The sequence below is a fragment of the Gadus morhua genome, chromosome 21 (genome assembly GCF_902167405.1).
Source record: "Gadus morhua chromosome 21, gadMor3.0, whole genome shotgun sequence".
Lineage (NCBI taxonomy): Eukaryota > Metazoa > Chordata > Actinopteri > Gadiformes > Gadidae > Gadus > Gadus morhua.
In genome coordinates this window covers 3,810,741-3,834,753 of record NC_044068.1, presented here as the reverse complement: position 1 = coordinate 3,834,753, position 24,013 = coordinate 3,810,741, and the positions used below count along the sequence as shown (strand labels likewise).

General features: G+C 39.2%; 1 protein-coding gene across 1 annotated transcript; it reads right to left on the bottom strand.

Annotated features, from left to right (window-relative positions):
* Window positions 1-1,113: 1,113 nt before the first annotated feature.
* On the bottom strand, window positions 1,114-6,705 carry dcph1 (damage control phosphatase 1). The gene is made up of 5 exons (XM_030345919.1): window positions 6,414-6,705; window positions 5,531-5,636; window positions 4,558-4,799; window positions 3,502-3,667; window positions 1,114-2,723 (listed from the first exon to the last, which is right to left on the bottom strand). Exons 1-5 carry the CDS (start codon window positions 6,473-6,475, stop codon window positions 1,953-1,955), a joined length of 1,347 nt encoding a protein of 448 aa, XP_030201779.1. The 5' UTR covers window positions 6,476-6,705; the 3' UTR covers window positions 1,114-1,952.
* Window positions 6,706-24,013: the final 17,308 nt, after the last annotated feature.

Here is a 24,013-nt window from a genome sequence, read left to right as displayed (position 1 = left end):
GTTCTCTTGAAGAGGGTAGCGGTTTTATGGTCAGTCAATCATTACATCCTCAAAGATAACCCCCCGGATTAAGTCGAGGGCTAAAAAATCACATTCTAACAATTAAGGGTCTTTGTTATATTTTTTGTTGTGTTGTGTTAAACTTGTGACTAGTTTTTCTAATAGCTGTAGTGTGCTCCAGGTTTTCAGATGAAACTAGTCTTGATGTTTCTTATTATTACTTGATTAAGAATGTCAATGGTTTTTAATTGTATGCAGGGAAGTTTTTATTCATTTACTTTTTTACTTTTGTCCTTTGGATTTTATTGACTCATTTTACATTTTAAGACGTCTTTAACATCGTTCTGTTAAAGTGTGCTTCCTCCATGGCCCGCATTTCTCCAGGTGCATTGGCTTTGAAGGAATCTCTCCCGTCCTTGAAGGCTTGGGAACAGAAGTCAGGGTCAGGTTCGGACCTTTTTCAGACATTATCTTTATCTCTGCAAATTTGTGACTTTTATAATTGTTCCAGAAAGAAAAAAACACTGAACCTATCTATCGTTGTCATCCGCGTAAGCTTATGACTTTGTCATCGCAATCTTCATCATAACGAGGGAAAATACGCACGTCGTAATTCCCAGATGTGTAATGACATGAGCATGGGTAAACCTGGTGAAAACAGGTGCTTGCCAAGCTGCCAACGACCTCTCAAGTAGGGTAAATTGCCCCGTAGGCAGGAGATTTTTTTTACGCGCTCTCATCTTGTTGCATCGTCTCTCTCAGTAAACAACCCAATTTGAGGACATGTCAGGTCAAGTAAAAAAATAAGAATAAAATACTGATGACTGGAAAAAACGTATTTCTTTCCCGCAGGCTAAAATGAAAATTGCGAGAACATTGAGCAAATTGTGTGTCAAGGAAGGCTCTTTCCTGAGGTATAACTCTTGAATTCAGTTGTCGTGATGGATGATTATGAAAGCCTTTCATAGTTCAATGTGCATTCTTCTTCAGAGGGAAGCCAGATTTAGTTTTTGTTTACAATTGACTGGAAAAAGACCAGTTGATGGGTACATTACAAACTAAAAATGCTGAGTCAAACAAACAAGCAAAGTACTTAGTGATTACGAATGCAGGGATGGTATCGAGATATTTATTTGTATCCTTGAGATGATTTTTTAATCAGTTATCGCTGCCGTTGTGCCATTCTGCACCAGTAGGGGTCCTTATTTAACCTATTGAAAGTACACAGTCCAACAATAAGCACAACATGTGAACAATACTGTAATGATTGGAACGAAATAAATGAGATAATAGACCACAATACATACATGGTCCATAATCTCATGAATAATTATAAATAATAATACAAATATGAGAATCATTATTTATTTTATCAAAAACTGTAAACTATTTTTTAAACTATATTTGATCAACATTGTTTAGTACGCCACTTTTAAACAGGATTAATATTACCTTACTTTCTGCAGCACCACATATTATCAGTTCAGATTCGACATTTTCTTTTTTTTGTATTCATTCAACTTCATGCATCGTCTCTGACCTTGTCATACATCGTCTTAGAAAAATAAGGTTTAACGTTGCACCCATTGGTTTTACGCTCTGAGATTTAAGATATGAGCCGCCCTGATTTAAAGAAACTTCTGCACAGCCAGTTACCCATTTTCCAAACAGTGAAAAGTGCACATTTAGTAAGTTAATCATAATAAAAGAAAAAAGAGATTCATTGGTAAACAAGATGACAGATCCCCCCCCCCCCCCCCCACTTGCATGGTGGCTCTTATTTCCAAGCACGGCGCAAACGGCCAGGATACCATCTCCAAACAATCTGTGTCCGCTCCACCCCTAGCCAATACAATGGCTCGGACCCCCCCCCCCCAACCCCCGCTTGATCCTCGTTCCCCCCCCCCCCAACCCCCTCCGAGTCAATGCCTCCCCCTGGAGGCCCGGCGGTCTCACGGTCCCCGGCGGGGGGGGCTGTGGAACTGGACCACGGCGTACTGGCCGCAGGTCATCCAGTCCGGCTGGCGCTGGCCGAGCTGCTCCGCCTGGCCGGGCTGCAGCCCCACCTGGACGTTGGCCTTCAGCGTCCGCAGGCTGCACAGCGGCGCCGGCGCGAAGCCCCGCAGCGCCGTGGCGAACGCCGCTGTCGGCGCCCACTCCCGGTCGCCTGTCAGCTTCCTGTAGTTCAGGTCCCCCTTGAACAGGACCAGGGCGGCGCCCTGCAGGCCCGCGTGCAGGTCCGGCGCGTCCGCCGCCATGTCGCAGAAGGGGTGGGGCTGCGTCCAGAACGGGTGGTCCAGATAGGTCCACACGCCCTCCCGCACGTAGCGCTGCCATTGAACGCCGCTCGCGGACATGAACCTGTGGTTGGACGCCACGGTCTGCCGGACGGTCCAGGTGAAGTCCTGCGCCGTCACGTCCGACACGAACCAGGGCATGGCCTTGCCGTGGAAGCGGACGCTGCGGGCGAGCCCCGAGGCCACCAGGAAGTCGGCCAGGACCAGGTCCGTGGTCAGCTCGAAGCCTGCGTTGTCCAGGATGATGTCCACCCTGCCCGGGCCTCCCCGGTCCCGCGCCGAGACCAGCGCCGACCAGACGGAGCGGGTGTCGTCCACCAGGATGAAGGGGCGGAGCTCGGCCAGTGAGTCGATGGGACTGGTCTTCTGGGAGTTGTCCTGGCCGGCCGAGATGGACAGGTCGCACTTGTTGCCCCACAAGGAGACCTGCGAAGTGTTCAACAAGCAGACGGATGCTAAGCTAGATATATGGGGCCTGAAGGCTAGGGGTGAACGATTCATCGGATTCGAACCGACATCGCGATGTAATAGAACGCGATTTGCCAATCGCAAACGCTGCATGCTTTTTTTGTGATTTGTTACCGTTACTGACTGGAGATCAGTAAGATGTTATAGTAACAATTCATGCATCAATTCATCCCAACACATAGGCCTGGCATATAGGAAAGAGCGGTTTATATGTTGACTGCTTCCAATGTTGGTCATGATTTATTGATTGTTCAGTGAATAATTATAACATATACCATTAAACCACAGAGTGATGAGCCATGCCAATGAGATAGGGAATAGTGTTTATTGATTAAAAGGGTATTGTATGTATTTCGAGACCCATGCCAGCTTATTTACATAAAAAAGCTACGACCTGGTCTTGTTCATCTCAGCATTTGGATGGGCTGACTTTGTCGTGATTTTGTCTTTGTCAAAATCCCAACAGTGGGTTTTGAGTGAGTTCAGGGGTCCTGTTGGGAGGGGCGCAGGGACTCGAGGGTAATTCTATGCATTTGTGTTTATAGGTATACATTCTTTATGCACTTTTGAGATCAGAAGAAACAAGAATAAACCCATATTTTGCCATCTTATTCCAAACAGACTCTGCGCGCGTGCCAGCTCGCTGTCGACCACAACAATTACGGCCCAGGGCTGTTTTGGACACGAGTTTGGGGAAGCGAGAAAATCGTTGTTAAACGGCTCTCTGAGTGCTTACCTGGAGCAGTCGGTCAAAGTGCTCCAGCAGCTGGTCTTCAGGGAGCCCTGCCACGGTCTTGCGGAGGCCTTCCAGGTGCGTGCACAGAGCCATGACCGCCCGCTGGGACTCAAAGTAGCTCTGAGTCTTGGCCTCTTGGAACGCATCAAACCCGCTGATAGGGGGACTGCAGGAGCATCGGACACAAGTCAGGATTAGAACCCACGTCAAGCAGTTACTGAAGAACCCATGAAAACACATGCATTAGATCCACCTCTACAGACACAGTGGGAGACTTTGGCCTGTCAAAGAAAACGCAACTTGTATGCATTTATGATCATTAATCCATCAACGCTTATAATTATATAATTACAAGTAATAATGCATGATAGTATGCAATGCACCATTCATGACTAGCATCGAGGCAGACCGCAACGGAGATTGTACACACTACTCCACCACTAAATATTTGTGCTTCTGCATGAGAATCAGATCAGCACGTATACAACATTTCTCCGGTATAAGGCCCATCATTAAATAAGTAGTACATAACGTTCTGTGTATTTTCCACTTCATAATAGATGCATAACTGAAGCCACTGTGTTCATTATGATCGTTATTTCCAGAACCAATACATAAACCATTATCCAGATCCACCAGATATAAACCGTATTGAACCATTTCACCCCTTATCGTTGCGGACAGTAAAGGGATCATGTGGCATATGGCTAACACTTAGAAACAGTACTTAGCATTGTGTAGCTTCTTATCCTAGCTATGGAGAATGGGCTAACCTCGCGATTGTTAGCGCTTAGCACTTTGTTCTATGAACATCCATACTGTACCGACAGCGATAGTGTTTTTTCTCTTTCTTCCAACTAATGAACTGATTGTAAGTGGCTCTGGATAAAGCGTCCGCTAAATGTTAAAGGTGACATACATACCACCAGGTGCGAGTGTGATTAGCCGTTAGAAGTTGTTTTGGCAGATTTTCCAAACGGCTTGTAACGGCTAATCGCACTCACACTTGGTGGTATAATAGGTCACCTTAAACATAACTAATGTGGGGCTCCTCACTTCAGCCAGAGGGCCTCCTGTATCCGGCGGTACATGTAGCATTCAACGTAGAGCCACGGGGACCGGAACCAGCTGACGGGGTCCTGTTCCCCCTGCAGCGCCTCGTGGCGCTGCAGGTAGAGGTTCCAGCCCTCCGCGTCCTCCAGCTCGTCCACCAGGGGCAGCACCGGCTTGTCTGTCTGCAGCTCGTTCCTCAGCTTGGACAGCAGGCCGATGGCCGCCTTCTCTGCCCGGAGCCCCTCCTAGGGCGTGAGCATCAGCCGCTAGATTAACATCTCTAGACGACACTTACAATAGGGCTACATTCATTAACCATTCGTACTTTTTGGTTAAAGGTTGTATCAGCGATTGTAGGCCGAAAAACATAAATGATCGCATTCATCTGATCTTTCCTGACGATCCGCTAGCTGTGGAAGCGCGTCTCACTATGCAGCCAATGCTCCGAGATCGTACACAAAAAACAATGGTACTACCAACCACTCAAAACCAAAATCAATTAGTATTCCAACCAATCACCGACCAGGGGGTGGGTGTTGTGGGTTTTTTTCCACTGCGGTTATGATTGTTTTTGCTGGATGCACAAAACACGGAAGGAAGGGGTGCGCTGGCTCTGTTTGTTTGGGATTCCGCTTCACATACAGATGCGATCTCACCCATCATCGCTGATACAACCTGTAATGCAGTTATAAGCATTACTTTATCTAATGGTCTAGTAATAATTTTACGAATGTTGTTAACTAAGGTAGTTGTGTTAATGCTAACAGTGGAATTCATTATTTAATATGGTTAACCCTTAGCTTTCACCCATCTCTAACCCTAACACTTACCCCAACCCATACCTTATGCAAATGCTATAGAATGCTGATTACCACATTGAATAATGTTAATGAATGGTTAAATATTGTACCCTTATTGTAAGGTGTCACCAGCATTTTAATAAGAACCACTGGAGGATTTGGAGAGTTATCCCTACCTCGCCATACTGCTCAAAGAACTTGTCTTTGTTGCGATGGATGGAGTCGACGGCCTTGGTCAGGATGGTGGGCAGTCTGTCTCTTATGGTCAGATAAGCAAACGACCTGGAGGAAGACGCAGGGGTGTTAGTGACAGGTGACATTATAGCCAATGGAGACCAGGATATGAAGGATAGATTTAGTTCAACCTGGCCAGTTCATTGTTAACTTGATAATATAATAGCGGTGGGTGGCTGATAAAGTAGCCATATATATATATATATATGTATATATGGACGCCGCAATGAAGGCTCCGACAGTAGCCTTCCGACAGTGTGAAACGTCAACGACGCCGCCATATTGGAGAGGCCAAGGCCTTTAACAAATATAAGTAATAGGGAAAGCTGCGGTTTTTCTGGAATAAACACGATAACATTGACATTTCTCAAACGATTTCAGTAAGTCACAGTCAAGTTACATTCATATTTAACAGTATATACATTGTATATATCATGTTTTCTTCATTTAAATGTTTTTACTCCACGTAGATCATCAACCCTTGAATATAAAGAACTCAATGGAATTGGTTGAGGAATGTAAAGTTATATTCCATTTTATCCAGAAAGACCGCAGCTCCCTCGTTTAAACGCATTTGTATCACGGAAGGTTTTGCCCTTTCCAATATGGCGACAACGTTGACGTACGCTCCAAGGGCCAGTGCGCCGTCTGCGTTTACAAGTCTATGGTATCAGCCACTTGCTTAGGATAGCAGCTAGCATTGTTTTGCTAATGCTACGCAGTTGTGGCCATGGTCCTCCTTAACCAAACCCTTTATTTTTGAAGACGCAAATTCGTTAAACGAAACACGTCCACACGGAATGAGCCCGGAATGTGTGCACCTACCCCTCCACCTTGGCGGACAGGGACGGAGGAACCCTCAGCGTCTCCAGCTCTGCTTCAGTCATCTTGCACAGACGTTCTTCAAACCACACGCAACTTTATGTGTAACTCTTTTAAAACAATGCCTCGGTTTTCTGGTACAAGCAACTCGTCAGATGTAACTACAATTCAATTCTCAGATATATATATCACGTATAAAATGATGGTTGCGTCATAATAAACGCGTACGTGTACTCTTATCCGTCGGTATTTGGTATTTAGTACATTTCACTTCCTATTTCCTCGTGAATTCAAACTAAGCTCCAGATTTGCTTTACAATGGCGCCATCTAGCGGCAGAGACTGATATGCAAAGTATTTAAATTGCCTCCGTTTAGTAGAGCAACATATTGTCATAGTGTGGCCATCGGTACTCGTAGCAGCTTACCACCTATCAAATACTAAATAGTAAAATAGTAAAAGTTTCGGCAAAACCAATATCATCCCACTGCAGTCACAAATGGGCGTTCTCGTGTGGTGGGAGTTCTCGTTTACGCAGACTGGAACGCCCCCTTCTTATTCTTCGTCGCCTTTCTCGCTGAACTGTATTACAATTTCAAAGTGTACCACTCCGAAACCATGTAATGCATGTACCAGTGTTGATCAGCAGTGAAATAGTCTGCTATAAGACGTTGACGTCGCTTAGCAACCGAAGACGCTGGGGTTGACAAGTTACCGGACTGCTACCCTTGCAAGTGAACGGAGCGTTCCACGGCATTGAGAAGACCCGTGTAATAAAGGCCTATAAAATGTCTGTTTATGGCATCGATTTCTCCTCAGATTAGGCCAATAAAGCAATGATAACAAAAACCAAAAAAACACAAACGCTCGATCGGAGGCCCCCTCTCCCTCGGGTCAATCAAAACCCTCATTGTCTAACATGAATTGGCTAAACAAATTACAACTGTACCATATTTAAACACAATTCAAATTGTGCAGAGAATTATTTCCATTGGTCATTCTCAGTGGCGGCTGGTGATCAAACATGTTGGTGGGGCTGGGGCACAGTAACAGACAGGGGGTCTGAGGTCCCCCCCCCCCATATTTTTTTGAATTAAATAGATTTGATTTCCTGTATTCTGGTGCATTTTGGGGATGGCCACTACCTATTTACCTACTTTTCATTCAGATTCATAGCCTACATCCTGACTTGCAGGGCCTGGACAAGCTTACACTGCATATACAGACCTACCTCATGGCCATTCCACCAGCCATTGCTATTTGACCCATTGTTGTTACTGTTGTTTTTCACACACTGTCGTTTTAATCAAATGAAACATGAGGGGTAACACTGTCTTTTTAATCAAATGAAACATAAGGGGTAACATTGTCGTTTTTTATTGGTAGTCATGAAAAAAACATAAGGGGTAACACTGTCGTTTTTATCAAATGAAACATGAGGGCTGACAATGTCATTTTTCTTTGGTCGTCATGAAAAAAAAACATAAGGGGTAACACTGTTGTTTTTGATTGGTCATCATGAAAAAAACCACAAGGGGTAACACTGTTGTTTTTCATCAGTCTTCATTGGAAAAAAACATAAGGGGTAACACTGTCGTTTTTCTCAAATGAAACGTAAAGGGTAACACTGTCGTTTTTTATCTGTCGTCATGAAAAATCCATAAGGGGTAACACTGTCGAAATGTATAGAATGAAACATAGGGGGTGACACTGTCGTTTTTATCAAATGAAACATGAGGGGTGAAACTGTCGTTTTTCTTTGGTCGTCATGAAAAAAACCATAAGGGGTCACACTGTCGTTTTTTATCGGTCGTCATGGAAAAAAACATAAGGGGTAACACTGTCGTTTTTTATTGGTCGTCGTGAAAAAAAACATAAGGGGTAACGCTGTTGTTTTTTATTGGTCGTCATGAAAAAAACACAAGGGGTAACACTGTTGATTTTTATTTGTCGTCATGAAAAAAACACAAGGGGTAACACTGTTGTTTTATATCGGTCGTCATGAAAAAAACGTAAGGGCTAACTGTCGTTTTTTATTGGTCGTCATGAAAAAGAACATAAGGGGTAACACTGTCGTTTTTTATTGGTCGTCATGAAAAAAAACATAAAGGGTAACACTGTTGTTTTTTATTGGTCGTCATGAAAAAAAGACATAAAGGGTAACACTGTTGTTTTTTATTGCTCGTCATGAAAAAAAACATAAAGGGTAACACTGTTGTTTTTTATTGGTCGTCATGAAAAAAAACATAAGGGTTAACACAGTTGTCTTTGTCAAATTAAATATAAGGGGTAACACTGTCGTTTTTTATTGGTCGTCATGAAAAAAAACATACGAGGTAACACTGTTGTTTTTTATTGGTCATCATGAAAAAAAACATACGGGGTAACACTGTCGTTTTTTATTGGTCGTCATGAAAAAAACATAAGGGGTAACATTGTCGTTTTTTATTGGTCGTCATGAAAAAAAGCATAAGGGGTAACACTGTTGTTTTTTACTGGTCGTCATGAAAAAAAACATAAAGGGTAACACCGTCGTTTTTTATTGGTCGTCATGAAAAAAAACATAAGGGGTAACACTGTTGTTTTTTATTGGTCGTCATGAAAAAAACCGTAAGGGGTAACACTGTCGTTTTTTATTGGTCGTCATGAAAAAAAACATAAGGGGTAACACTGTTGTTTGTTATTGGTCGTCATGAAAACCATAAGGGGTAACACCGTCGTTTTTTATTGGTCGTCATGAAAAAAAACATAAGGGCTAACACTGTCGTTTTTTATTGGTCGTCATGAAAAAAAACATTAGGGGTAACACTGTCGTTTTTTATTGGTCGTCATGAAAAAAAACATAAAGGTTAACACCGTCGATTTTTATTGGTCGTCATGAAAAAAAACATAAGGGGTAACACTGTTGTTTTTTATTGGTCGTCATGAAAAAGAACATAAGGGGTAACACTGTTGTTTTTTATTGGTCGTCATGAAAAAAACCATAAGGGGTAACACTGTTGTTTTTTATTGGTCGTCATAAAAAAAAACATAAGGGGTAACACTGTCGTTTTTTATTGGTCGTCATGAAAAAAAACATAAGGGGTAACACTGTCGTTTTTTATTGGTCGTCATGAAAAAAAACATAAGGGGTAATACTGTAGTTTTTTATTGGTCGTCATGAAAAAAAACATAAGGGGTAACACTGTTGTTTTTTTTTGGTCGTCATGAAAGAAAACATAAGGGGTAACACTGTTGTTTTTTATTGGTCGTCATGAAAAAAAACATAAGGGGTAACAATGTCGTTTTTTATTGGTCGTCATGAAAAAAAACAAAGGGTAACAATGTCGTTTTTTATTGGTCGTCATGAAAAAAAACATAAGGGGTAACACTGTTGTTTTTTATTGGTCGTCATGAAAAAAACCATAAGGGGTAACACTGTTATTTTTTATTGGTCGTCATGAAAAAAAACATAAAGGGTAACACTGTCGTTTTTTATTGGTCGTCATGAAAAAAAACATAAGGGGTAACACTGTTGTTTTTTATTGGTTGTCATGAAAAAAAACATAAGGGGTAACACTGTTGTCTTTGTCAAATAAAATATAAGGGGTAACACTGTCGTTTTTTATTGATATCTTTAATTTTAAACGTAATGCCATCATGTTTATTGCACTGTCATATATAACCTCAGACATAACTAATTCATAATTTTCAGTGGGAAGTGGAGAGAGCTGGGAGCTAACCCCCTGGAGACCGGGGTTCAAGTCCGGTTGATGTCATCTGATGGAAGACTCTTATTTCTATTTCATGCGAATTATAAAGACAAGTATAACCATTGTGTTGATTTTATTCAGTGTCTTGGTGGTGCATTGATAAGTTTTGAGGTTAACACTCTAAACAGTTCAGGTTCGGATCCCCGCAAAAACGTTGAAATGGTAACACTTTTTTTTTATTGGTCGTCATGAAAAAGAACATAAGGGGTAACACTGTCGTTTTTTATTGGTCGTCATGAAAAAAAACATAAGGGGTAACACTGTTGTTTTTTATTGGTCGTCATAAAAAAAAACATAAGGGGTAACACTGTCGTTTTTTATTGGTCGTCATGAAAAAAAACATAAGGGGTAACACTGTCGTTTTTTATTGGTCGTCATGAAAAAAAACATAAGGGTAACACTGTTGTTTTTTGTTGGTCGTCATGAAAATAAACATAAGGGGTAACACTGTCGTTTTTTATTGGTCGTCATGAAAAAAAACATAAAGGGTAACACCGTCGATTTTTATTGGTCGTCATGAAAAAAAACATAAGGGGTAACACTGTAGTTTTTTATTGGTCGTCATGAAAAAAAACATAGGGGGTAACACTGTTGTTTTTTATTGGTCGTCATGAAAAAAAACATAAGGGGTAACACTGTTGTTTTTTATTGTTCGTCATGAAAGAAAAGATAAGGGGTAAAACTGTCGTTTTTTTTGGTCGTCATGAAAAAAAAGATAAGGGGTAACAATGTTGTTTTTTATTGGTCGTCATGAAAAAAAACCTAAGGGGTAACACTGTTGTTTTTTAATGGTCGTCGTGAAAAAAACATAAGGGGTAACACTGTCGTTTTTTATTGGTCGTCATGAAAAAAAACAAAGGGTAACAATGTCGTTTTTTATTGGTCGTCATGAAAAAAAACATAAGGGGTAACACTGTTGTTTTTTATTGGTCGTCATGAAAAAAGCCATAAGGGGTAACACTGTTATTTTTTATTGGTCGTCATGAAAAAAAACATAAAGGGTAACACTGTCGTTTTTTATTGGTCGTCATGAAAAAAAACATAAGGGGTAACACTGTTGTTTTTTATTGGTTGTCATGAAAAAAAACATAAAGGGTAACACTGTTGTCTTTGTCAAATAAAATATAAGGGGTAACACTGTCGTTTTTTATTGATATCTTTAATTTTAAACGTAATGCCATCATGTTTATTGCACTGTCATATATAACCTCAGACATAACTAATTCACGATTTTCAGTGGGAAGTGGAGAGAGCTCGGAGCTAACCCCCTGCAGACCGGGGTTCAAGTCCGGTTGATGTCATCTGATGGAAGACTCTTATTTCTATTTCATGCGAATTATAGAGACAAGTATAACCATTGTGTTGATTTTATACAGTGTCTTGATGGTGCATTGATAAGTTCGGATGTTAACACTCTAAACAGTTCAGGTTCGGATCCCCGCAAAAACTTTGAAATGGTACCCCTGTTTTTTTTTATTGGTCGTCATGAAAAAAAACATAAGGGGTAACACTGTTGTTTTTTATTGGTCGTCATGAAAAAAAACATAAGGGGTAACACTGTTGTTTTTCATTGGTCGTCAAGAAAAAAAGCATAAGGGGTAACACTGTCGTTTTTTATTGGTCGTCATGAAAAAAAACATAAGGGTAACACTGTCGTTTTTTATTGGTCGCCATGAAAAAAAACATAAGGGGTAACACTGTCGTGTTTTATTAGTCGTCATGAAAAAAAACATGAAGGGTAACAATGTCGTTTCTTATTGGTCGTCATGAAAAAAAACATAAGGGGTAACACTGTTGTCTTTGTCAAATAAAATATAAGGGGTAACACTGTCGTTTTTTATTGGTATCTTTAATTTTAAACGTTATTCCATCATGTTTATTGCACTGTCATATATAACCTCAGGCATAACTATTGCACAAATCTCCGTGGGAAGTGGAGAGAGCTGGGAGCTAACCCCCTGGAGGCCGGGGTTCAAGTCCGGTTGATGTCATCTGATGGAAGACTCGTATTTCTATTTCATAGGAATTATAAAGAGAAGTATAACCATTGTGTTGACCTTATTCAGTGTCTTGATGGTGCATTGATAAGTTCAGAGGTTAACACTCTATACAGTTCAGGTTCGGATTCCCACAAAAATGTCGAAGTGGTAACACTGATTATTTTTATTGGTCGTCATGAAAAAAAACATAAGGGGTAACACTGTTGTTTATTATTGGTCGTCATGAAAATAAACATAAGGGGTAACACTGTCGTTTTTATTTGGTTGTCATGAAAAAAAACATAAGGGGTAACACTGTGGTTTTTTATTGGTCGTCATGAAAAAAAACATAAGGGGTCACACTGTTGTTTTTTATTGGTCGTCATAAAAAAAAACATAAGGGGTAACACTGTTTTCTTATTGGTCGTCATGAAAGAAAACATAAGGGGTAACACTGTTGTTTTTTATTGGTCGTCATGAAAAAAAACATAAGGGGTAACACTGTCGTTTTTTATTGGTCGTCATGAAAAAAAACATCAGGGGTCACACTGTTGTTTTTTATTGGTCGTCATGAAAATAAACATAAGGGGTAACTCTGTCGTTTTTTATTGGTCGTCATGAAAAAAGCCATAAGGGGTAACACTGTTGTTTTTTATTGGTCGTCATGAAAAAAACCGTAAGGGGTAACACTGTCGTTTTTTATTGGTCGTCATGAAAAAAAACATAAGGGGTAACACTGTTGTTTGTTATTGGTCGTCATGAAAACCATAAGGGGTAACACTGTCGTTTTTTATTGGTCGTCATGAAAAAAAACATAAGGGGTAACACTGTCGTTTTTTATTGGTCGTCATGAAAAAAAACATAAGGGCTAACACTGTCGTTTTTTATTGGTCGTCATGAAAAAAAACATTAGGGGTAACACTGTCGTTTTTTATTGGTCGTCATGAAAAAAAGCATAAAGGTTAACACCGTCGATTTTTATTGGTCGTCATGAAAAAAAACATAAGGGGTAACACTGTTGTTTTTTATTGGTCGTCATGAAAAAAAACATAAGGGGTAACACTGTTGTTTTTTTTTGGTCGTCATGAAAGAAAACATAAGGCGAACACTGTCGTTTTTTATTGGTCGTCATGAAAAAAAACATAATGGGTAACACTGTTGTTTTTTATTGGTCGTCATGAAAGAAAACATAAGGGGTAAAACTGTCGTTTTTTTTTGGTCGTCATGAAAAAAAACATAAGGGGTAACAATGTCGTTTTTTATTGGTCGTCATGAAAAAAAACCTAAGGGGTAACACTGTTGTTTTTTAATGGTCGTCATGAAAAAAACATAAGGGGTAACACTGTCGTTTTTTATTGGTCGTCATGAAAAAAAACAAAGAGTAACAATGTCGCTTTTTATTGGTCGTCATGAAAAAAAACATAAGGGGTAACACTGTTGTTTTTTATTGGTCGTCATGAAAAAAACCATAAGGGGTAACACTGTTATTTTTTATTGGTCGTCATGAAAAAAAACATAAAGGGTAACACTGTCGTTTTTTATTGGTCGTCATGAAAAAAAACATAAGGGGTAACACTGTTGTTTTTTATTGGTTGTCATGAAAAAAAACATAAGGGGTAACACTGTTGTCTTTGTCAAATAAAATATAAGGGGTAACACTGTCGTTTTTTATTGATATCTTTAATTTTAAACGTAATGCCATCATGTTTATTGCACTGTCATATATAACCTCAGACATAACTAATTCATAATTTTCAGTGGGAAGTGGAGAGAGCTGGGAGCTAACCCCCTGGAGACCGGGGTTCAAGTCCGGTTGATGTCATCTGATGGAAGACTCTTATTTCTATTTCATGCGAATTATAAAGACAAGTATAACCATTGTGTTGATTTTATTCAGTGTCTTGGTGGTGCATTGATAAGTTTTGAGGTTAACACTCTAAACAGTTCAGGTTCGGATCCCCGCAAAAACGTTGAAATGGTAACACTGTTTTTTTTTATTGGTCGTCATGAAAAAGAACATAAGGGGTAACACTGTCGTTTTTTATTGGTCGTCATGAAAAAAAACATAAGGGGTAACACTGTTGTTTTTTATTGGTCGTCATAAAAAAAAACATAAGGGGTAACACTGTCGTTTTTTATTGGTCGTCATGAAAAAAAACATAAGGGGTAACACTGTCGTTTTTTATTGGTCGTCATGAAAAAAAACATAAGGGTAACACTGTTGTTTTTTGTTGGTCGTCATGAAAATAAACATAAGGGGTAACACTGTCGTTTTTTATTGGTCGTCATGAAAAAAAACATAAAGGGTAACACCGTCGATTTTTATTGGTCGTCATGAAAAAAAACATAAGGGGTAACACTGTAGTTTTTTATTGGTCGTCATGAAAAAAAACATAGGGGGTAACACTGTTGTTTTTTATTGGTCGTCATGAAAAAAAACATAAGGGGTAACACTGTTGTTTTTTATTGTTCGTCATGAAAGAAAACATAAGGGGTAAAACTGTCGTTTTTTTTGGTCGTCATGAAAAAAAAGATAAGGGGTAACAATGTTGTTTTTTATTGGTCGTCATGAAAAAAAACCTAAGGGGTAACACTGTTGTTTTTTAATGGTCGTCGTGAAAAAAACATAAGGGGTAACACTGTCGTTTTTTATTGGTCGTCATGAAAAAAAACAAAGGGTAACAATGTCGTTTTTTATTGGTCGTCATGAAAAAAACCATAAGGGGTAACACTGTTGTTTTTTATTGGTCGTCATGAAAAAAGCCATAAGGGGTAACACTGTTATTTTTTATTGGTCGTCATGAAAAAAAACATAAAGGGTAACACTGTTGTTTTTTATTGGTTGTCATGAAAAAAAACATAAAGGGTAACACTGTTGTCTTTGTCAAATAAAATATAAGGGGTAACACTGTCGTTTTTTATTGATATCTTTAATTTTAAACGTAATGCCATCATGTTTATTGCACTGTCATATATAACCTCAGACATAACTAATTCACGATTTTCAGTGGGAAGTGGAGAGAGCTCGGAGCTAACCCCCTGCAGACCGGGGTTCAAGTCCGGTTGATGTCATCTGATGGAAGACTCTTATTTCTATTTCATGCGAATTATAGAGACAAGTATAACCATTGTGTTGATTTTATACAGTGTCTTGATGGTGCATTGATAAGTTCGGATGTTAACACTCTAAACAGTTCAGGTTCGGATCCCCGCAAAAACTTTGAAATGGTACCCCTGTTTTTTTTTATTGGTCGTCATGAAAAAAAACATAAGGGGTAACACTGTTGTTTTTTATTGGTCGTCATGAAAAAAAACATAAGGGGTAACACTGTTGTTTTTCATTGGTCGTCAAGAAAAAAAGCATAAGGGGTAACACTGTCGTTTTTTATTGGTCGTCATGAAAAAAAACATAAGGGTAACACTGTCGTTTTTTATTGGTCGCCATGAAAAAAAACATAAGGGGTAACACTGTCGTGTTTTATTAGTCGTCATGAAAAAAAACATGAAGGGTAACAATGTCGTTTCTTATTGGTCGTCATGAAAAAAAACATAAGGGGTAACACTGTTGTCTTTGTCAAATAAAATATAAGGGGTAACACTGTCGTTTTTTATTGGTATCTTTAATTTTAAACGTTATTCCATCATGTTTATTGCACTGTCATATATAACCTCAGGCATAACTATTGCACAAATCTCCGTGGGAAGTGGAGAGAGCTGGGAGCTAACCCCCTGGAGGCCGGGGTTCAAGTCCGGTTGATGTCATCTGATGGAAGACTCGTATTTCTATTTCATAGGAATTATAAAGAGAAGTATAACCATTGTGTTGACCTTATTCAGTGTCTTGATGGTGCATTGATAAGTTCAGAGGTTAACACTCTATACAGTTCAGGTTCGGATTCCCACAAAAATGTCGAAGTGGTAACACTGTTTATTTTTATTGGTCGTCATGAAAAAAAACATAAGGGGTAACACTGTTGTTTATTATTGGTCGTCATGAAAATAAACATAAGGGGTAACACTGTCGTTTTTTTTTGGTCGTCATGAAAGAAAACATAAGGGGTAACACTGTTGTTTTTTATTGGTCGTCATGAAAGAAAACATAAGGGGTAACACTGTTGTTTTTTATTGGTCGTCATGAAAAAAAACATAAGGGGTAACACTGTTGTTTTTATTTGGTTGTCATGAAAAAAAACATAAGGGGTAACACTGTGGTTTTTTATTGGTCGTCATGAAAAAAAACATAAGGGGTCACACTGTTGTTTTTTATTGGTCGTCATAAAAAAAAACATAAGGGGTAACACTGTTTTCTTATTGGTCGTCATGAAAGAAAACATAAGGGGTAACACTGTTGTTTTTTATTGGTCGTCATGAAAAAAAACATAAGGGGTAACACTGTCGTTTTTTATTGGTCGTCATGAAAAAAAACATCAGGGGTCACACTGTTGTTTTTTATTGGTCGTCATGAAAATAAACATAAGGGGTAACTCTGTCGTTTTTTATTGGTCGTCATGAAAAAAAACATAAGGGGTAACACTGTTGTTTTTATTTGGTCGTCATGAAAGAAAACATAAGGGGTAACTCTGTTGTTTTTTATTGGTCGTCATGAAAAAAAACATAAGGGGTCACACTGTTGTTTTTTATTGGTCGTCATGAAAAAAAACATAAGGGGTAACACTGTTGTTTTTTATTGGTCGTCATGAAAGAAAACATAAGGGGTAACACTGTTGTTTTTTATTGGTCGTCATGAAAAAAACCGTAAGGGGTAACACTGTCGTTTTTTATTGGTCGTCATGAAAAAAAACATAAGGGGTAACACTGTTGTTTGTTATTGGTCGTCATGAAAACAACCATAAGGGGTAACACTGTTGTTTTTTGTTGGTCGTCATGAAAATAAACATAAGGGGTAACACTGTCGTTTTTTATTGGTCGTCATGAAAAAAAACATAAAGGGTAACACCGTCGATTTTTATTGGTCGTCATGAAAAAAAACATAAGGGGTAACACTGTAGTTTTTTATTGGTCGTCATGAAAAAAAACATAAGGGGTAACACTGTTGTTTTTTTTTGGTCGTCATGAAAGAAAACATAAGGGGTAACACTGTTGTTTTTTATTGGTCGTCATGAAAAAAAACATAAGGGGTAACACTGTCGTTTTTTATTGGTCGTCATGAAAAAAAACAAAGGGTAACAATGTCGTTTTTTATTGGTTGTCATGAAAAAAAACATAAGGGGTAACACTGTTGTTTTTTATTGGTCGTCATGAAAAAAAACATAAGGGGTAACACTGTTATTTTTTATTGGTCGTCATGAAAAAAAACATAAAGGGTAACACTGTCGTTTTTTATTGGTCGTCATGAAAAAAAACATAAGGGGTAACACTGTTGTTTTTATTTGGTCGTCATGAAAAAAAACATAAGGGGTAACACTGTGGTTTTTTATTGGTCGTCATGAAAAAAACCATAAGGGGTCACACTGTTGTTTTTTATTGGTCGTCATAAAAAAAAACATAAGGGGTAACACTGTTGTTTTTTATTGGTCGTCATGAAAGAAAACATAAGGGGTAACACTGTTGTTTTTTATTGGTCGTCATGAAAAAAAACATAAGGGGTAACACTGTCGTTTTTTATTGGTCGTCATGAAAAAAAACATCAGGGGTCACACTGTTGTTTTTTATTGTTCGTCATGAAAATAAACATAAGGGGTAACTCTGTCGTTTTTTATTGGTCGTCATGAAAAAAAACATAAGGGGTAACACTGTTGTTTTTTATTGGTCGTCATGAAAATAAACATAAGGGGTAACACTGTTGTTTTTTATTGGTCGTCATGAAAAAAAACATAAGGGGTAACACTGTTGTTTTTATTTGGTCGTCATGAAAGAAAACATAAGGGGTAACACTGTTGTTTTTTATTGGTCGTCATGAAAAAAAACATAAGGGGTCACACTGTTGTTTTTTATTGGTCGTCATGAAAAAAAACATAAGGGGTAACACTGTTGTTTCTTATTGGTCGTCATGAAAGAAAACATAAGGGGTAACACTGTTGTTTTTTATTGGTCGTCATGAAAAAAAACATAAGGGGTAACACTGTCGTTTTTTATTGGTCGTCATGAAAAAAAACATAAGGGGATAGCACTGTTGTTTTTTATTGGTCGTCATGAAAAAAAACATAAGGGGTAACACTGTCGTTTTTTATTGGTCGTCATGAAAATAAACATAAGGGGTAACACTGTCGTTTTTTATTGGTCGTCATGAAAAAAAACATAAGGGGTAACACTGTTGTTTTTTATTGGTCGTCATGAAAATAAACATAAGGGGTAACACCGTCGATTTTTATTGGTCGTCATGAAAAAAAACATAAGGGGTAACACTGTCGTTTTTTATTGGTCGTCATGAAAATAAACATAAGGGGTAGCACTGTTGTTTTTTATTGGTCGTCATGAAAAAAAACATAAGGGGTAACACTGTCGTTTTTTATTGGTCGTCATGAAAAAAAACATAAAGGGTAACACCGTCGATTTTTTTTGGTCATCATGAAAGAAAACATAAGGGGTAACACTGTTGTTTTTTATTGGTCATGATGAAAAAAAACATAAGGGGTAACACTGTCGTTTTTTATTGGTCGTCATGAAAATAAACATAAGGGGTAACACTGTTGTTTATTATTGGTCGTCATGAAAAAAAACATAAGGGGTAACACTGTTGTTTTTATTTGGTCGTCATGAAAGAAAACATAAGGGGTAACACTGTTGTTTTTTATTGGTCGTCATGAAAAAAAACATAAGGGGTCACACTGTTGTTTTTTATTGGTCGTCATGAAAAAAAACATAAGGGGTAACACTGTTGTTTCTTATTGGTCGTCATGAAAGAAAACATAAGGGGTAACACTGTTGTTTTTTATTGGTCGTCATGAAAAAAAACATAAGGGGTAACACTGTCGTTTTTTATTGGTTGTCATGAAAAAAAACATATGGGGATAGCACTGTTGTTTTTTATTGGTCGTCATGAAAAAAAACATAAGGGGTAACACTGTCGTTTTTTATTGGTCGTCATGAAAATAAACATAAGGGGTAACACTGTCGTTTTTTATTGGTCGTCATGAAAAAAAACATAAGGGGTAACACTGTTGTTTTTTATTGGTCGTCATGAAAGTGAACATAAGGGGTAACACCGTCGATTTTTATTGGTCGTCATGAAAAAAAACATAAGGGGTAACACTGTTGTTTTTTATTGGTCGTCATGAAAAAAAACATAAGGGGTAACACTGTTGTTTTTTTTTGGTCGTCATGAAAGAAAACATAAAGGGTAACACTGTTGTTTTTTATTGGTCGTCATGAAAAAAAACATAAGGGGTAACACTGTTGTTTTTTATTGGTCGTCATGAATGAAAACATAAGGGGTAACGCTGTCGTTTTTCTTTGGTCGTCATGAAAAAAACCATAAGGGGTAACACTGTTGTTTTTTATTGGTCGTCATGAAAAAAAACATGAGGGGTATCACTGTTGTCTTTGTCAAATAAAATATAAGGGGTAACACTTTCGTAATTTATTGGTCGTCATGAAAAAAAACATATTTGAAAATAAATAAATAATTGTCCTTGTCAAATAAAATATAAGGGGTAACACTGTTGTTTTTCATCAGTCATCATGGAAAAAAAACATAAGGGGTAACACTGTCGTTTTTATCAAATGAAACGTAAAGGGTAACACTGTCGTTTTTTATCTGTCGTCATGAAAAATCCATAAGGGGTAACACTGTCGAAATGTATCGAATAAAACATAGGGGGTAACACTGTCGTTTTTTATTGGTCGTCATGAAAAAAAACATAAGGGGTAACACTGTCGTTTTTTATTGGTCGTCATAAAAAAAACATAAAGGGTAACAGTGTCGTTTTTTATTGGTCGTCATGAAAAAAAACATAAGGGGTAACACTGTCGTTTTTCATTGGTCGTCATGAAAAAAAACATAAGGGGTAACACTGTTGTTTTTTATTGGTCGTCATGAAAAAAAACATAAGGGGTAACACTGTTGTTTTTTATTGGTCGTCATGAAAAAAAACATAAGGGGTAGCACTGTCGTTTTTTATTGGTCGTCATGAAAAAAAACATAAGGGGTAACACTGTTGTTTTTTATTGGTCGTCATGAAAAAAACATAAGGGGTAACACTGTCGTTTTTTATCGGTCGTCATGAAAAAAACCATAAGGGGTAACGCTGTTGTTTTTTATTTGTCGTCATGAAAAAAAACACAAGGGGTAACACTGCTGTTTTATATCGGTCGTCATGAAAAAAACATAAGGGGTAACACTGTTGTTTTTTATTGGTCGTCATGAAAAAAAAATAAGGTGTCACACTGTTGTCTTTGTCAAATAAAATATAAGTGGTAACACTGTCGTAATTTATTGGTCGTCATGAAAAAAAACATATTTGAAAATAAATAAATAATTGTCCTTGTCAAATAATATATAAGGGGTAACACTGTTGTTTTTTGTTGGTCGTCATGAAAAAAAACATAAGGTGTCACATAGAATAGAATAGAATAGTATAGAATATAAATAGAATAGAAACACACACACACACACACACACACACACACACCGATCAGATGGATCCGACCGGGATTTCCGTTGCGATGGGTTTCCTCCATCCGCGACTTATACAATAAACAAATTATGTAAAACAAAACCCCTCTTTCATTTTAAAATAATAGTATGCAAATATGTTCAATAGGCCTCCATCTTTGTTATACTTTTAAAATGTTCCTATATAGCCTATTTTATAGCTTACACACTGATATTTTAATACAGGAATGCGAAATGCATCCTGGGATTTTTGACGGTCCCAAGGCCACACCATGGACATAATGGGCTAGTGGCTAGCCCCACCAGGAAGAAAAATAATCTCCGTTCACTTCAACAGTGAAACACTCTGAGCATGCGCATTTCAATGTTTCCAGTCCAATACACATTGCATTGGGCTGGTGGGGCTAGTGCCCTTCTTGCACCTCCAGACGATCTCAGCCGGAAGAAGCAAGCCAGACTCGACTAAAAATAAAAGCGCCGAACTTGTTATTTTATAGTACTTTCTGGGGAGATTATTTTTTAAATATATATATATATATATATATATTGATGACTACATGCTCTGTAAGGTGACCTTTGGTGTCTTGAAAGGCGCCTCTAAATTAAATGTATTATCATTATGTATATATATATATATATATATATATATATATATATATATATATATATATATATATATATATATATATATATATATATATATATATATATATATATATAAAATATGTCTAATGGACGTTCTTGTGTCATGACGGGAATGCCCAAGCCTGCAGCTGGACCCTTCTCGGCATAACACCAACTTCGATGATGTATAGACCGCGCAGATCAAAGGATGAGTAAACTGTTATGAAGCTGACAGCTTCCTTTCCTGGACATCCTGGGAGTCGCGCAGGGAAACGGTTGCCATGGAGATATCCGCGCAGCCAATCAGGGAGCGCCAGAACTTGCGACCCGAATGCCTTTTGGCGGGAAGAGGAGGGACGGTGACGGCTTTCCCGTCTGCGTTTTGACGGTCGGACTTGTTTTTTTTCTGCCTTCGTAAACAAACTCTATTCCTATTCCTATTCCATCTCCTTATATCAAACAGTCCAACAAATCAACGTCCTGAATCGCAACATGTTTGTGTTAACCCGTCTACCCCACATTGTTAATTTGGCTGATCCATCAGGGGAGATTCAACGCACCACCTTCCTCTGTCTTTCTTTTTCATCTAAACAACCACGCAGATTAATTAGATACACTCACAAGGCTGAAAAGATAAGCATGTTCATTTATAATCCTGATAGAATATCCTCCCCCCCGCCTCCCCCAACCCCCCCCCCCCCCCTCCCCCCGGTTCTTTTCTTTGAATCGGTTCACGGGGGTCACCATGGGAACCTGGAAGCCCGGCGGCAGGATGTGAAGCCCCTCCGTGTCCTTGGGTAGTGGCCGTCCAGCTGTGTCAATCTCCGGTGTTCGTCCCGGCCCCCCGCCTCCTCCTTCCCCCGCCTCCCCCCTCTCCCCCGCTTCCAGGCTCTCTCTCTCACACACACACACACACACACACACACACACACACACACACACACACACACACACACACACACACGACACACCACACACACACACCCACACACACACACACACACACACACACACACACACACACACACACACACACACACACACACACACACACACACACACACACACACACACACACACACACACAGGGCCTGATCTGTTTTCCTAAACGGAGAGAGGGCTCGGTTTGAAAGGAGGAGAGGGGAAAGGGAGGGGGTGGTGGGGGGGGGGGGGGGGGGGGGGGGGGGTGGTGCTGCTGTGACTCACTCCTCCGGTTTCAAAACAAGCCGCGGCCGTGGGGCTGAACATCAAGGTCTGTGTTTAAACAGGTGTCTCTGCTCGCCTGCTCTGTCTCCGCCGCGCCGCGAGAGACGGCTAATCTTCGTGCGTTTGTTTTGCATCGGGCTCGGACATGCTACACAAAAAAAAATAACATTGCAGAGATGCATCTTCGATGGACCGGGGTTGAAACGCATAGCAACTCCTAGGCCTGGATGTGGTGCAGGCTAAGCGGTTGGTTTCGATGCTATCTGATGTTAATCAGAGGGAGAGATCAATGTGATCGCGTCGGGCAGTCACGTGAAAGTCAGAGTGCAGCTCCCTTCGAATAGCCGATCTATTCTGGGAGAGAGGAAGAGGGAGATGGAGAGGGGGGAGGGGGGGGAGAGAGAGAGAGAGAGAGAGGGGGGGGGGATAAAGAGAGTGAGAGAGGGGGGGGAGTGAGAAAGAGTGAGAGAGTTTAACAGTATGACACAGTAAATATTACATGAACCGCCTATGACGTCCATGTAAATATGGCCTTCACTATTCCACTAGGTTAGAGCAGTGGTTCTCAACCTGTGGCTCGGGTCTCCACTCGGGGTCCCCTGATATGCATATGGGGTCGTAGGAGATAACTGACATAAGCCGTGAATAATTAATGATACATTTTAGAAAACCCTTTTCTTTTTAAAAGAGTCTGAGTCTGACGTCCTGTCCTTACTAACTTCTTAATGATTCATAGCCACGAGAAAATCACTTACCAGTAATGCGATTATGTTATTACCAGGATATTGATTTTACCGGCGGACGCTGATTGGGTAAAAACATTAAGTGCCGAAGCAAAAGTTAAAGTTGTGGTTGCAAGCATTTTCAGAGCAAGAAATTGGGTCACTGGCCAAAAATAGGGTGGTAACCACTGGACTAGAGGGTTTATCTGTAAGACTGTTATGCTAAATACTCCTGCAGTACCCAACAGCTATCAGCTGTTGTTCTGTTGTCTGCCTGGCCCCATGGGGTCTTAATCAGATTGGGATTGTTTTTGTTTGGTTTCTGTTGAAACACTTGGAACCTCCACGTGCTTATCAGCTTCTTTGCATATCAGATGGAGGGAGGATCGACTGCAATACCTGAAACAACGACCACTGTGTACCTCAAACAACCGGCTGCTTGAGGCCTCATGATAATTTGATATTCAGAACAAGACAACAAATTACAAAATCACTTTTTTTACTTTTTTCAAACCGAGCCCACCACCTATTACCTAAGATGAGATACAGTGTGTGATTGTGTGTGTGTATGTATATAAAGTATATATATAATACAAGTAAACAAAATAAGGTATACCCCTATTCAGGTATTCACATGAAACTAAACATCAAAAAGTGACCACGATATGGATTGAAAAATAAGATAGCAATGCAGTAAAGTATATCCGTGCTTTCCCGAAATATTTATTTATGTTGTTATGATATGC

Coding starts and splice junctions, on each gene's coding strand:
- dcph1 (XM_030345919.1), bottom strand. CDS start 6,475: ATGACTGAAGCAGAGCTGGAGACGCTGAGGGTTCCTCCGTCCCTGTCC. Junction 4,800..5,530: donor TCTTTGAGCAGTATGGCGAG/GTAGGGATAACT, acceptor CTCACGCCCTAG/GAGGGGCTCCGGGCAGAGAA. Junction 2,724..3,501: donor ACTTTGACCGACTGCTCCAG/GTAAGCACTCAG, acceptor AACACTTCGCAG/GTCTCCTTGTGGGGCAACAA.